Consider the following 13062-nt stretch of genomic DNA (forward strand, 5'->3'; position numbering starts at 1 on the left):
CATTAAAAACCATTGAATGGCATGTATGTTTCTGCTTAGTGTTTTGTCATGACTGGCAAACAAACAACCAGTAATATATTGTTTAAATATGTTTGTTTTGTAAAAAATAATATTAAGATTAATGATGAATCTAACACTTTTGGCATTGTATACTAGCATAAACTTATTGAAGCTGGAGCTTAATGAAAGGTAAATTGAGTATCTAATGCAATAAAAGACGCATTTAAACACAATCATTTGTTGTAAAGTCTGTACTGTAATATAAAATATATATTCTAAAAAAAGATTTTTTACATGAACTGCAATATTTGGTATACTACATCAAAAAGTGATGTTTAACAGTGCACAATAGCTTATACCAAAGACTCTAATGTCAGAGTGGATCAACTAAAGACTATTGTTTGATTTGGGAGGGGGTATGTTGACTATATTTGTGGATGGGGTTAAGAATAATAGCTTGCTATTGTGTGCTCTGTATGGAATAACCACAAGTGAATAAAGTCGTTTTGAAGACCTCTCCAAACTTGGAGTGGCTCAACGTTTCATTGCTAACTTGTAGGTGAAGTGTATCATGGATTTTCAATTATATGAAGACACAGTCAAGGTAAAAACTGTCCAAAAATGTATTTATGCAAACAGAGAAGTGTTTCTTTAGGGACAGTTTGTGCAAAAGACATTCAATAATTTAGCAAAAATAAATGTTTTTTTTAAATTTAGTGTTCAACAAAATGCATAGCTGAGTGCAGTTGCTTTTTTTTTTTTTTTTTTTTTTTTACAAATTTTTAACAAGTTTTTCAAACAATACTAAGAATCGTTCTTTCCTGTCTGTGGTGTCTGACTCTTTAACCTCACTGTTGTCTTCTGCAACCTCCTCGGTACTTTCTGTTGCTGCAGATATTCTCTTCAGTTTTGCTTTCTCTTGATGCAGAGCCAGCTGATCCCTGCACACAGTATCTCTGTCCTTCTCCACCATTGCCCTCTCCCTCTCCATCACTGCCTTCTCTCTCTCCATTGTCGCTCGCTCTCTCTCTATCGTTGCCCTCTCTCTCTCCAGTAAGGCCCGGTCTCGGTCCAGAACAGCAATCTCTCTCTCCAGCACCGCTCTCTCTCTCTGCAGCACCAGACGCTCCCTTTCCATCACCTCTGTCTCCCTTTCCTTCACCCGTTGTTCACTGTCCTTATAAATCTTCTTGTCCTCCACCGCCTCCACCTGCACGATACGGTCTACCTCCAGGTCTCCCTGCTGCACTACCACTTGCTCCCACTTCACGTTTCCATTTACTGAAACCTCTATCTCAGGCTCATCAGCAGCAGAAGCAGAGGATACTTCCATGGTGGATACCTTCCTCTTTTTGGGCTTGGGTATGGGTAAGAAGTCCCCTTTGTTGTTATCGCTGGAGTAAGCCTTAAGGATGGGGGCGTTGCCCTCCAGACGACCCTCCATAGCATCATCCATCAGGGAGAAAAAAGGCCACGTTTCAGGGAACACTTTCACCCCTTCTGGAGGACTCTTTAGCTCCTGAGGAAACAGAGTGGGCAAAAAGTAAAGAAAGAAACACTTCTAAATGTTTTACTAAGCTAAGTAGAAAAAAGTATACCTTGTATCTCTTTTTCATGTTTTCCCACTTTTTAGATGCTTGACAATGTGTCATCTTATGCTGCAAGCCCATATGTTTCAGGATGGCTCTGAAAATATAATAACCTCAGTAGCTTATAAAAGTGATTTGATATTTTCCAGGTTGTAAATAGCAGAAAAAAGGACAAAGACAAAGTGAAAGTAAACAGCAAAATACTATCAAGTCATTTGAGTATATGCACAACAATCAAAACAGACATATACCAGCACAGCAAAAAAAGTGAACGTTACAGTGTGTGTGGTGCCTGGAGTTACATATTTTAAACCCCTCCACGTCTGAAAGGCGTTGACATACCTCCATGCCCACTTGGAAGAATTTCTCTTTCCAGAGAAAAGGTATTTATTGGAAACCCTCAGCTTCACTAAGTCTTCAATTTCCTTGTTAGTCACTAAAAAAAGAGTCAAAAAATAAATGAAATCTAATTAGACATTACTGCATGTCACCTGCTGAAAAACTACGCAATAAAAATTCACAGTTCAGACTCCAATGTGCACATTAACAACATTATTATTAGAGCTTATTATACAATGTAAAATTCACACCTGTACAATCTACTCAGCAAACTTCTTTAAAATAAAAATGTTGGTTCACTAACTGACGTTCACTTTTAAGTCTAAGTGAAGGCAGCGTGCTTGTTAAACTTGTATGAAGTGCACTAGTTGAGAGACTAAGCTAACTCCAGTTTAGCCTCCTTAAACGGTTTCTTTCGTCTTTACCCACTTTTATAAGTGAATTCCACAGAGGAGGGTCTGCCTTGAGGGATATTGGTGTACGCGTGGTCTTGGTGTTCCATTTTTTCCATTCTCCGTCTTACGTTTCAGTCTTTTCATGAAGTGCCCTTAGGGGAAAAGACTTCCGCACTCAAAGTGTCTCCGGATGTAACCTCCTTTTCCGGTATGTGTGTTGCCGTTTTAAATTCCCCTCCGTCACAGGAAACAAAAACAAAAACTTCCGACCCACTTGTAACGTCATTTTTGTGAAAAGAAAAAAACACACATTATTTGATTACAATTTTTTTCTTGATTATTAGTGACGTTTGTACTTATTTGCCCGCTACTTATCGAAATAGTTCCGTTCTTTCCGCAGGTTCCACAAAAACAAGTTCCCCCGGACATTATTTTGCAGGACAGTATGCCGAACTTAACACAGCCCAGTAAGACTTGTGGTTAGTTTAAATTAATACAGACAAACCAGGGTGTTTTTCCTCATATAGTGAAATGATAACGAGCTAAAGTCAGACCATCCTGCAGCTCTGATTCAGACCTAAGGAGGTCCACCTTCAGAGGGGTCCCTCGTTCTTCTTCTACTGCTTTAAAACAGCAGATCACATCCACCTGAAGCAGCTCACTGTCCCCATTAAATGAATTTAATTGAATTAAATTAATAGTAATGCATTAATAATTAAATTGGATATTTAAAAAGACACAATCAAGAGTAGATCTGAGTGACACAGAGCCTTTATTCAAGAATTCTACTCCTATTTAAATTCAGTACAATTTTAAGGTGCTCGTGCTGTGTTTAATTTTTTATTTTATTTTATGACAGTTCATACTTTTAGATGGAAATTATCGTTTCACACAATTGAAAGTTTTTTTCATACTTTCTGTTAAAACTGACATTCAAATACTGAAAATGTTGACAAAGCATCCCTTATTTAAATATATATACATATGTAATAATTATCAGTTTTTGTCAGTAAGTGCTAAAGTTGATTTTATTTTTTTCAATAGTGCCACTTTTTCCCCCTAAAATGACAAAAAGCAAACAAAATAAGGTGTTATATTATTATTATTAAAATTTATTTATTTATCTGTTTGTTTTCAAGGCTGCTGTATTTTTATTGGAACGGAGCCATGTTTAATGACATAATGTCACCATTATCATTATCCCACTGTATTTTTATTTATTTATTTTCAGACTAAGATGGAAGTCTGTTTTCATAAAAGGCCAACAACATGCGTGGATGTGGGGTGTGGTTAGTTTCTATAATAATAAAAGTCGGATGGTAAAAACGAAAGTGTTGCTGAACCATGGCGTCCGTCGGTCGTAAGTAGCTTTTCAATATTATTCTCATTTATGTATCAGTGTTTATGTAACACGTTAATAACAAGCAGTCTTTTATTTATTGATTCTTTGTTTACTGCAAAAGCTGTAATTTCTTAGACAGTTGTCAGCAGTAATGTACAGTTGATCCACGATAACTTCTCCTACAGAGTTATATTAGATTTTAAACTCAAACCAACCTATTGACGAAATCAGAAGAAAACTACAGAAATGATCCAGAATTTTAATCTGAGTAGGACAAATGGATTTATCTGAAGTGGCAAAACGAAAGTTTCGGTTTCGTTTCATATGCATTACCTTGTAGAGCTCACACAACCTAAAATCCGGACTGTAAAATATAGCTTTATTTTAATTCAAAGTGGTGTGAGTGAAAGAATGCATTTTATTTAGCTTTTACGATGTTTTAGCCCCTAGATTTTAACCACACAACGTGTGATTTAATCAGCCAGCAGGGGGCAACAGATCCTCATATAAACATGAATATAAACCATTTTAACTGTGTTTTTAAATGTATTGTGCAGAATGTTCTATAGAAAATGGACAGTTAACTGTTAGTATAACAGTTGTTACTGAATATAAGTCACTACAGAAAATAATTTGCAACATATTATAATAAGTAACACAACAGATAGCAGCCTGTAGGTCTTCACAAGTTTACTACAAGTAATGAGGAAATATTGCTAATTTACTGACATAAAATCCCAACAGCACATTCAGTATTTAGCTCTTTTGTTGTGTTAATGAAGCATCAGGGTGATTCATGTCGTCAGGTACAAGTTCTCATACTCCTTTGTCACCAAATAAACAAATACAAATACATTACATGGCCACAATTATGTGGACAGCTGTGATTGTTGATTTCAGAACGCTGTGCACAGATATGCACATACTGTATATAACAGCCTTAAATCTTGTGTGAAGTTTTCTCACGAAATTCTGGCTGCGAGTTTTTATTCTTCAAGAGCATTATTATGATTAGGTCTGGCTCACAGTTGGTATTTTAGAGTAGAAGTCAGAGCTCCATGCATGCGGACAGAAAAATTCCAGAACAAACTGGAAAAACTGTGTGTTTATGGATGTCACTTTGAGCAAAGGGACATTGTTTTGATGCCTAAACTGGTGCCAAAAAGTTGGATATACAGTACAACATTGTGTTATCGCTGGATTCTGTTGCATTAATATTTCTTCAGTTGTAGTAAAAAGTTTGTGGACACATTCTTTTGAATATATAGCCTTTGGTAAATATGTGAATGTTTATGAAGTACACTCACCCTTCTAGGCTAAATATATTGATTCATATATCAAACACTGGTCATCTTTACTAACTAGTTAAACATGTAAACATGCCATATCATATGTATTTGTTTATTTGTGTGCGTTTTGTCCAGAGTCTGACGAGGAAGACTACTCTGAGAGTGAATCTGATGTCAGTGAAGAGTCAGACAGTGAGGATTTTTCTGATTTAGAAGCCGGCTGTCAGGTTTGTTTGAGGCTCGAATCACATTTAAAGCCGTAAGAAGACTTACACCCAGAGTTATTTTTGTCATTTCCACCATCATTTATCTTCCAAAGTGGTGCCATACAGGTCTATTTTTACCCCACTAGTGATGAAAAATCTCATACATTGTCATTTTAAGGTTTATGCAAAGGAGCCCTGCAAGTATTACAACGGTGGTGGCTGCAGAGATGGAAGCAGCTGCTCTTACCTGCACATCTGCAAATATTATCTGAATGGAAACTGTCACTATGGGTCCAGCTGTAAACTTAATCACAATAAAAATGGAGGAAGACGGTCTTCTGGTGCAAGCAGCCGGGCTTCGGATCAGTCCACATCCAGCAGTAAGGAGGGGGGGAAAATGGATATATCAGGAGCTGTTTATTTCATGGTTATATTTCATTAAGATTTATAATCTGTTAGTCCTGTCTGCTCTCTACATACACACATTGCACATCTTTCTGTTGATCCGTTCCTTTTCCTGCAAGTTCTTCCATTTCATAGATCATATATTTAAATATCTAATCATAGAGATTGTGTTAACTTTTCTTTTGAGAATGTAAAATCTGCTGAAGACAAATTTGGGGATTTTTGTCAATATAAGCTAATCTTGTTACAGTACTGAGACTCAAGCACAGGGCAACTGAGACACAGCAGGTAGAAATGAAGTGATACAATTTTATTACACACAGGAAAAATAAATAAATAAAATAAAAAAAACAACCATACAGATCACTATGGATCTGAGGAGCAGTACCATATGGGAAGCTACTGAGACCCCTATGAGGCTGGTGGAGCAGAACAAATTACACAAGTTTCTAGTCAAGAAATACACAAAATAGGAAAACTAACCCAGACTGAATACTACCAAGCCAGGAAAGTTTACCGAACAATACTAAGGCTTGAAGGATCACCAAATGCCAAAACGGCAGAACTAGAAATAATGCTTACAAAGAAATACTACTAAATACTCAGACACCTAAAGAATTCTCAGTACGCTGAAAACAACAGAACAGGAGAAGACAAAGCGATACTAATATTCGGGCAACTAGGAAACTATAATATGCCAAATGGCAAAACAGGAACACTAACAGCTAATATCCTAATGGCCAAGGCTGGACTCAGGGAGGTGGGAATCCAGCTAAGGGACAAAGAATAGCTGTTAGCACAAGAAAAACACCCATGGAGCTCGACAGAACAAAGAATTCAACGGTCCTGCATCAGATAGTAATCTGTGAATCTGCATCTGGCTTTTGTGGAGGAGATTGTAGTTGCAGCTGATCGCTCCCACCTGCTCGTGATCTCGTCAGGTGATTACGGATTGGCAGCACCTGTCCTCATGTCACACACCACGCCCACTTAGAGAGAGAGAGGAAGGGAGAAAGAAGGAAGAGCCTGCCGCTACTTGGTGTCAGAGGAGTGACAAATCTTACATTAGTTCTCTGTTTTAGGGTGCAACAAGTGAGATTGTTGCACTTTTTTATAGTTTAAGGTTACTGTACCTCATGAAATAACACCTCTTACTATGTTAATGAAGCAATATTTGGAGGTTCAAGACTTCAGCTTTATAAAATGAAATAACATATTGATGAAGTGGCTACAGATTAGCTGTAAAACCTGACAAATGTGAGAAGAGAGTAGTTGTAAGCATTGATTTTGTTTTTGTTTTAAGACAAAGGTTTGGCTTTTGACAGGTTAGCAAAACATGGAACAACTTTTTAACGATATTCACTCTAGTTTTATCTCTGTTAACCCTCATGTTGTCCTTACTAAAAATGTTGTTGCCTTGTCTGAAAAAAGTCCAAAAATTCAGAAAAAATTTCCCCAAATTTATAAAAATTTGCAAAATCTTCATGAAAAAAATTCCTGAAAATTTTCCCTCAAAAGTTTTATTTTTTGAAATAAAAATTCCCAAATTTGACAGCGAAATTCGCTGGATTTTTTTGTTGATTTTTTTCTGAATGTTCTTAAACATTTTTTTATATTTTTTCCACCAAAAAAAATGTTCAAAAATTTCCTAAAAATATTTTGAAAATGTGGAAGTCTTCACTGTGAAAATATTTTTTTTTCACATTTTTAAAACTATAAAACGGGTCAATTTGACATGGAAGGATGACAGGAGGGTAAGAATGACACTTAACTTTGCTAGCTGTGTGATACGTTTATGATAATTCTCTGTAATCTCTGTTTACAGTTATTTGATCCACCATGTATATATAGAAAAAACAAAACCCAATGATTTGAGATGACATGATACCAATCTCTGTGAGTTTTGTTAGCCTGCTCAATTTAAATCTTAAAATCTAAAGGCCTTTCCTTTTTTAAAATTAGGCCCAAAACTCACTGATGGTCGATACTTTCAGTGGCAGTTAAATGATGGAAGCGGCTGGACGGATATTGATAATGATCACGTTCTGGAGGCTCAGTACTCGCTGCCCCACACCAAGAGCATCAAAATCTACAACACACCATACGGGTAAGAATAGCAATATGTTTAATTAATGTGCAGTAAGTTAACAGTTTTCATAATGATTTACCGTTGCAAAGAAAATAATACATCTGAAGTATTTTTGAGAATTTTTAACCTTTCGAATGTTTTTTGCTCCTAGCTAATTTTTCACGACACTATAAAGGTGCATTTCTGTGATTATTTTTCACCCTGGATTTAACATGTATGACACATGTCCAAGTGCCCACAAGTGTGGCCAAAAGTGAAAAACAACCACACATACTGTAGATATTATGCTACTCATATTTTTATTTACATCCAGACATACATCTCTGCTTTGTGTAAACACAGCCTGCAGTTCAGTTGAAAAGTCCCTGAATTTTGTCACATGACTGCTGGTTGCAGCTGAGCCACTCATGGCTTCTTGACTGTGCTGAGATGCGCAGAAGTTTTTCGTTTTTTTACACAAGTTGGTTCGAAAAACAATAAATATTTTGTGAAATGTTAATTGAGACACAGCGAATTAAATTGCTTCAAAGAATGATCACATTTTTAAATGGAGCCACATATCACAAGGGATACATTTGACTTAAGTAAGTTGAAAATCTGATGATTCTTTATGTTCATGCAGTTTCTGGCTTTAAAAAAGGATGTAATTTTGGTGATTTTTTAAAAAAGCTAACACATCTTTCTAACCTGCCGGCTGGTTGTGGGGTTTAGATGATGTGCATGATGTATCTCTTTGCCTGTCTGCAGGGCAGTGAGTGTGGATTTTAAAAGAATGAGGGTGCAAGGGAAGAGGCTGAAAGTGAGACGTTTGGATGACGGTAACACTGTGTGGCTCTGGTACTGCACCTTACGGCGGAAGTGGATGAAGTATGGAGCCAAGGTAGATACAAGCTGCATCTGTGATTAACCAAAATTCTGATTACATTCTGATTTATTTGTCTTTTGTGTTTTTTCATTTTATTTTATTTTTGTCCAGGATTCAAAGGGAAACCCCGGTCCTGTGAACTGCTCTGACATAGAGAAGAAGTTCCAGAGTAATCCGACGAGCTCTTTTACATTCAGCATTGGTGCTCAAACCTATGAAATTAGATTCAGAGGTGAAATCTACTCATAAATCACATACGACTCCAGTTTTTCACAGCTAAGTACACCATTTCTGGCGCCTTCTCTACACCTTGTTCCTTTTTGTCTGTTGTTAGAAATGCGACAGGTGGGCAAAAAGAAGAGGAAAGTAACACGCCGACCTGAATACCGACAACAACAACAACAACAACAACAACAACAAGCAGCGGCAGGGTGAGTTGAACGTATCTTCAGTTTTTAGGAAGAAATTTCAAAGTGTTGTCATGAGGGTTCCCATCATCTTCTATTTTAACCCTCTGAATCTCAAAACTCTCTTTTAAGAAATTGGCAAATTTTTCAGCCAGAAATTGCTAAAACAGGAGGAACTGCAGGATTTTCAACTTTCAGACAGTCCCAGACCGACTTACTATCGTTGTGCTAGAAAACTTTTACATTTAAAAATTGTTCAAAATAAATTGTTTTAACCAGATTCTGGAAAAAAAAAAAAAAAAAAAATCTGCAACTCTTTGCACAAACAGTGAGCTGTGATTGACTCAGCTGCAACCAACAATCATGTGACAAAATGTGAGACATTTTTAGTCTGAATTGCAGATTGTGTTTTCACAGTGTTGTACATGCTGATTCCAGATTTTTAAAATGTTTAAAATTTAATATTCAAAGAAAATTTTGTTGTTGTTGTTTTTAAAGATGTTAAGTATTATGACTTTGCTGTTCTGCGCAAAACACATATTTGAGTTCTGGCTACTTCTAGTCATGGTTGCTCTGTTTCCATTGATCACAGGACTTTAGATTATATTGCTGTGACAAATTTGCCCAGAGTAAGAATGCAACACGAACAAATATGCCCAGAAATTGCCTGGAGTTTAGAGTGTTAAAAGAAATATTTAGAAATTTTGAATAATACCCTAATTCTTTTTCATGCTTGGAGATAGATTAGAAGATCGATATCACTGTCCTGTTCGATTACTAAAATAAATCACGGAAATGAAGCTAACGGCTTCAACGGCTGAAGATAACGGCTAATTATCTTAGCTTAGTTTAGCTTTGAATGAAACAAGATTGGGAAGACGTGCAATTTCAAAAATCCTTCCTTATTTAGTATAAAATGTTAGCCTAGCTGTGCTAGACCCATGTTCTGAAGGCACAAGGGTCTGGGGCCGCTCGACAGGGAGGGAGGCGGGCTAAAAGGTTGTCTTTCAAATCACTCTGCAGCAATTGGGTAGGTATACAACCGATCAGCGCAACGAATAGGCTGATGGAGTTCCTAGAGCGCCGGCGGATTGTGGCTAAGTCCCATTAGCTTCCCAACCAGCGGAGCCAACTGGTATATTAAGGATTTGCCATATCCCGTCGGCATAAGTGCAAATACGTCTTTCTTCTCAATGAAACACTTCAGTGCCGTCCTTTGTTTATCTTTCAAGTTGAATTTTAGCTTCAAATCTTTCAGGGCTGTGGCCAAAGCCGAGTCGAAAGATAACTGTTTATTGTGCGCCGGTTGTTTCTGTCAGAATTGTCGTGCCTCTGTCGTCACTTAGTTACGCCCGCCTTCTGACTCTACACTTCATGGTGATTGGTCCGGCCAGTTTTAGGAGAATCCAGCCTCGAGCCTTATGGAGGGTAACTAGACCTACCCTGGCAGAGAATTAAATTCGTTGCCGTGGGTTGTCTAGCGCGGCTAGGCTAATAAAATGTGCTAATGTGCCATTTTATTTGTGTCCAAATTCTCAATGTGAAAATTTATCGGTTCCCTTAACTAGTTGCCTGGCAACTGCATCCTTGTCCAAGAGAGAATCTGGGTTGCAACCCCCCTAAAACCAGGGTAAAGAGGATACTTGTCATTTTTATGCTTTGGATTTTGGATCGATACAGCAAATAAGATATAACATGAGTGCTGGTTAGTGGATGTTGTCTTATTTGAAAAGAGGAACTGCTTGAGTTGTTTCCTCGTGTCTGAGCATTTACCAGCTCTGAGGCCGAGCTGCATTACTGCACAGACGTGAGAGTCATGTTGATCTTCTCATCAAACTCTCTTTAAATGAAAATGTCATGCTGTCATTACAGTGTTTTTCAAGCAGCTTCAGTCCTCCAGAATATGGCTGTGGGCTCCAAACCTGTGTGGCAGTTTGAGGGAGACAGTGGAAGATGGCACGAGTTCAAAGACAGAGTACGTCAACAGAGGAGCTGATGATACATTTATGTCCCAGACGTCTTTCATTTCTGCCTTTTAGTGCAAAGATAAGCTGAATGATTTTGTTTCTGCAGCACGGCAATGAATGCACGGTAACCAGCGACGACATGGAGAGAAAATACCAGCAAAACCCTCGAGACAGCATGATCTTCAAAGTGAAGGGACACTCCTACAAGCTGGACTTTGGAGGTTGAGTTTTGTTAATCCTGTGATAAGTGAAGTTGATAATGTTTTATTCATTGGTCAAAAAATGTCCTAATTATTTGTTGAAGGTTGTCTGGAGAGAAATGTGTGAGTTGGTACTTTTTTAGTTAGTAGTCAAAGTCAAAAACAAATGATTATTTTCATTGTTGAGTAATCTGTCAGTTACTTTCTGAATGAATCAGTTTGTAGTTTGATCGAAAAAATGTTTTGAAAAATGCAGAAAAATGTCCATCAATGTAGCAAAAACAATAGAAAATGTTATAAAATTTCTAATATAATAAAAAATAGACTTCTCCAATTAGTCATAATAATTAATTGTTACAATAGTTGACGATTGATTGAATAGTCGACACATTTTCATGAAGAACTTCGAGTTCTAAGTAAATATTAATTTATCTTCTCACAAGCTAAGCTAAGACACAAGCAGCTGTTATTAGTTTCATATTTAGCATATAGATGGACAGATAGGAAAATAGAATCAGTCCTTTGCATGAAAGAAAATGAAGATCCTGAATGTTGAGCAGCTCCAAAGATAACACCAATAATATGAATGAATGAATTGTTTGTGTATTGTCTTTTTTTTTTGCCTCTACAAAATGAGGAATATATGGACTTGTAAATTAAAGCATGACAGAGAAAATACAGCACACAACAAAAGAAGGAGCTCATCTAGTAGTGAGATGTAACACTATTTAACATGGATCTTTTCTTGCTGTTTATGTGGCTTTATTATTTTCTGCAGCAATGATCCAGACCAACCTGAAGACCCAGCGTACACGGAGGATCAGACGTGTGCTGGTGTGAGCACTCAAGAGGATTTCCCCACTTAAAGAGCACTGCGCAATGCTTCACTTCATGCAATAGTATTTCTAATCTATGATGTAATTATTTTGGCCGTTTGGAGCATTCTTTATTTGCTCATTAAGGGAAAAGTGCTGTTGTGTTTATATTCGGGAGGAATTCAGGGTAAAATTCACTGAAGCCTTTAAATGCTGCCTGGCAATCTTATACTCAGGTGATGTACTGTACTAAGGCGGTTTTTGCAAAGGTTTTGTTTCAGTACCTTCTAGTAACTGGAATCACTGTGGTTTTTACTTTATTTGCCTGACATGATGTTCTTCACACTGCCATAGAGGAGAGGTGCAATTATTTTTGGTGCAAAATGTGAGAAAACACATGAACTACAAGGCAAACACTCCCGAAATTATAAGACATGATGTTTGATGTTACAGTCAAGCAGCAGCGTATCTGCACACTGAGAATAGGATAGTTCTGACTGAAGGCTGGTTTATTTTTTACATACTTCACATGTGCAAACTGTAAGCCTTCATGGTTACATTTTGGTTTAGGGTTTGTTCAGCTTGATAATGATGCATTCTGCTTTTATCCAATGTTTCAGCAACACCTCCACAGAGCTGGAAATCATGGCCTGCTGTATTTAATACTGTTTCATGGGAATAAAATATATATATATATTGAAAATTAAAAATATATCCACTGTGTGTTGTGTTGTTTTTGTGGAGACAATCGGACATCAGTGTTTGGAAAATCCTGTTAATCTAATTGTTTTTCTTTCATACTGGTGGGTAAAAGGGATTGTACCTTTATAGTAGCACCTCTACAGCTTTAGAACAGGCTACTTCCTTCTCCATTTTTAAGAATCTCAAGAATGCCTTCAATGGCTTTTGGTTTCTCTGTAATCCTAATATTCTATAAGCGTTTTATAATCTGATTTTACAAGCTCTGTTCTATATGTGTCTTGTTTTTTTGGGGTTTTATTCCGTTTTTACCTTACTTCACTGTATATTTTTATTTTCTGTATTGTGACACCTGCAGTACTTTTGTCAACTTAGGTTGTTAAAATGTGGGACTTTAATAAACTTGATTTGATATCGAAATACAAAATCATGTTTGCAGAAAGTTGATCTTTTAT

General features: G+C 37.0%; 2 protein-coding genes across 4 annotated transcripts; one reads left to right on the plus strand and one right to left on the minus strand.

The window, feature by feature from the left end:
* Nucleotides 1-501: 501 nt before the first annotated feature.
* Nucleotides 502-2634, minus strand: si:dkeyp-38g8.5 (uncharacterized protein LOC568385 homolog). Of its 2 annotated transcripts, XM_022190140.2 has the most exons (4): nucleotides 2358-2622; nucleotides 1932-2025; nucleotides 1599-1686; nucleotides 502-1519 (listed from the first exon to the last, which is right to left on the minus strand). In XM_022190140.2, exons 1-4 carry the CDS (start codon nucleotides 2437-2439, stop codon nucleotides 773-775), a joined length of 1011 nt encoding a protein of 336 aa, XP_022045832.2. In that variant the 5' UTR covers nucleotides 2440-2622; the 3' UTR covers nucleotides 502-772. The 2 variants fall into 2 exon arrangements, with proteins under 2 accessions (XP_022045832.2, XP_022045833.2); XM_022190141.2 differs by lacking the exon at nucleotides 1599-1686 and having other exon boundaries at nucleotides 2358-2634.
* A 933-nt stretch (nucleotides 2635-3567) lies between these two features.
* si:ch211-244b2.4 (uncharacterized protein LOC541512 homolog) lies at nucleotides 3568-13037 on the plus strand. Of its 2 annotated transcripts, none has more exons than XM_022190138.2 (10): nucleotides 3568-3683; nucleotides 5090-5181; nucleotides 5339-5540; nucleotides 7528-7672; nucleotides 8402-8534; nucleotides 8631-8751; nucleotides 8854-8950; nucleotides 10799-10901; nucleotides 11000-11114; nucleotides 11872-13037. In XM_022190138.2, exons 1-10 carry the CDS (start codon nucleotides 3668-3670, stop codon nucleotides 11931-11933), a joined length of 1086 nt encoding a protein of 361 aa, XP_022045830.2. In that variant the 5' UTR covers nucleotides 3568-3667; the 3' UTR covers nucleotides 11934-13037. The 2 variants fall into 2 exon arrangements, with proteins under 2 accessions (XP_022045830.2, XP_022045831.2); XM_022190139.2 differs by having other exon boundaries at nucleotides 8640-8751.
* Nucleotides 13038-13062: the final 25 nt, after the last annotated feature.

Source organism: Acanthochromis polyacanthus, chromosome 1 (genome assembly GCF_021347895.1).
Source record: "Acanthochromis polyacanthus isolate Apoly-LR-REF ecotype Palm Island chromosome 1, KAUST_Apoly_ChrSc, whole genome shotgun sequence".
Lineage (NCBI taxonomy): Eukaryota > Metazoa > Chordata > Actinopteri > Pomacentridae > Acanthochromis > Acanthochromis polyacanthus.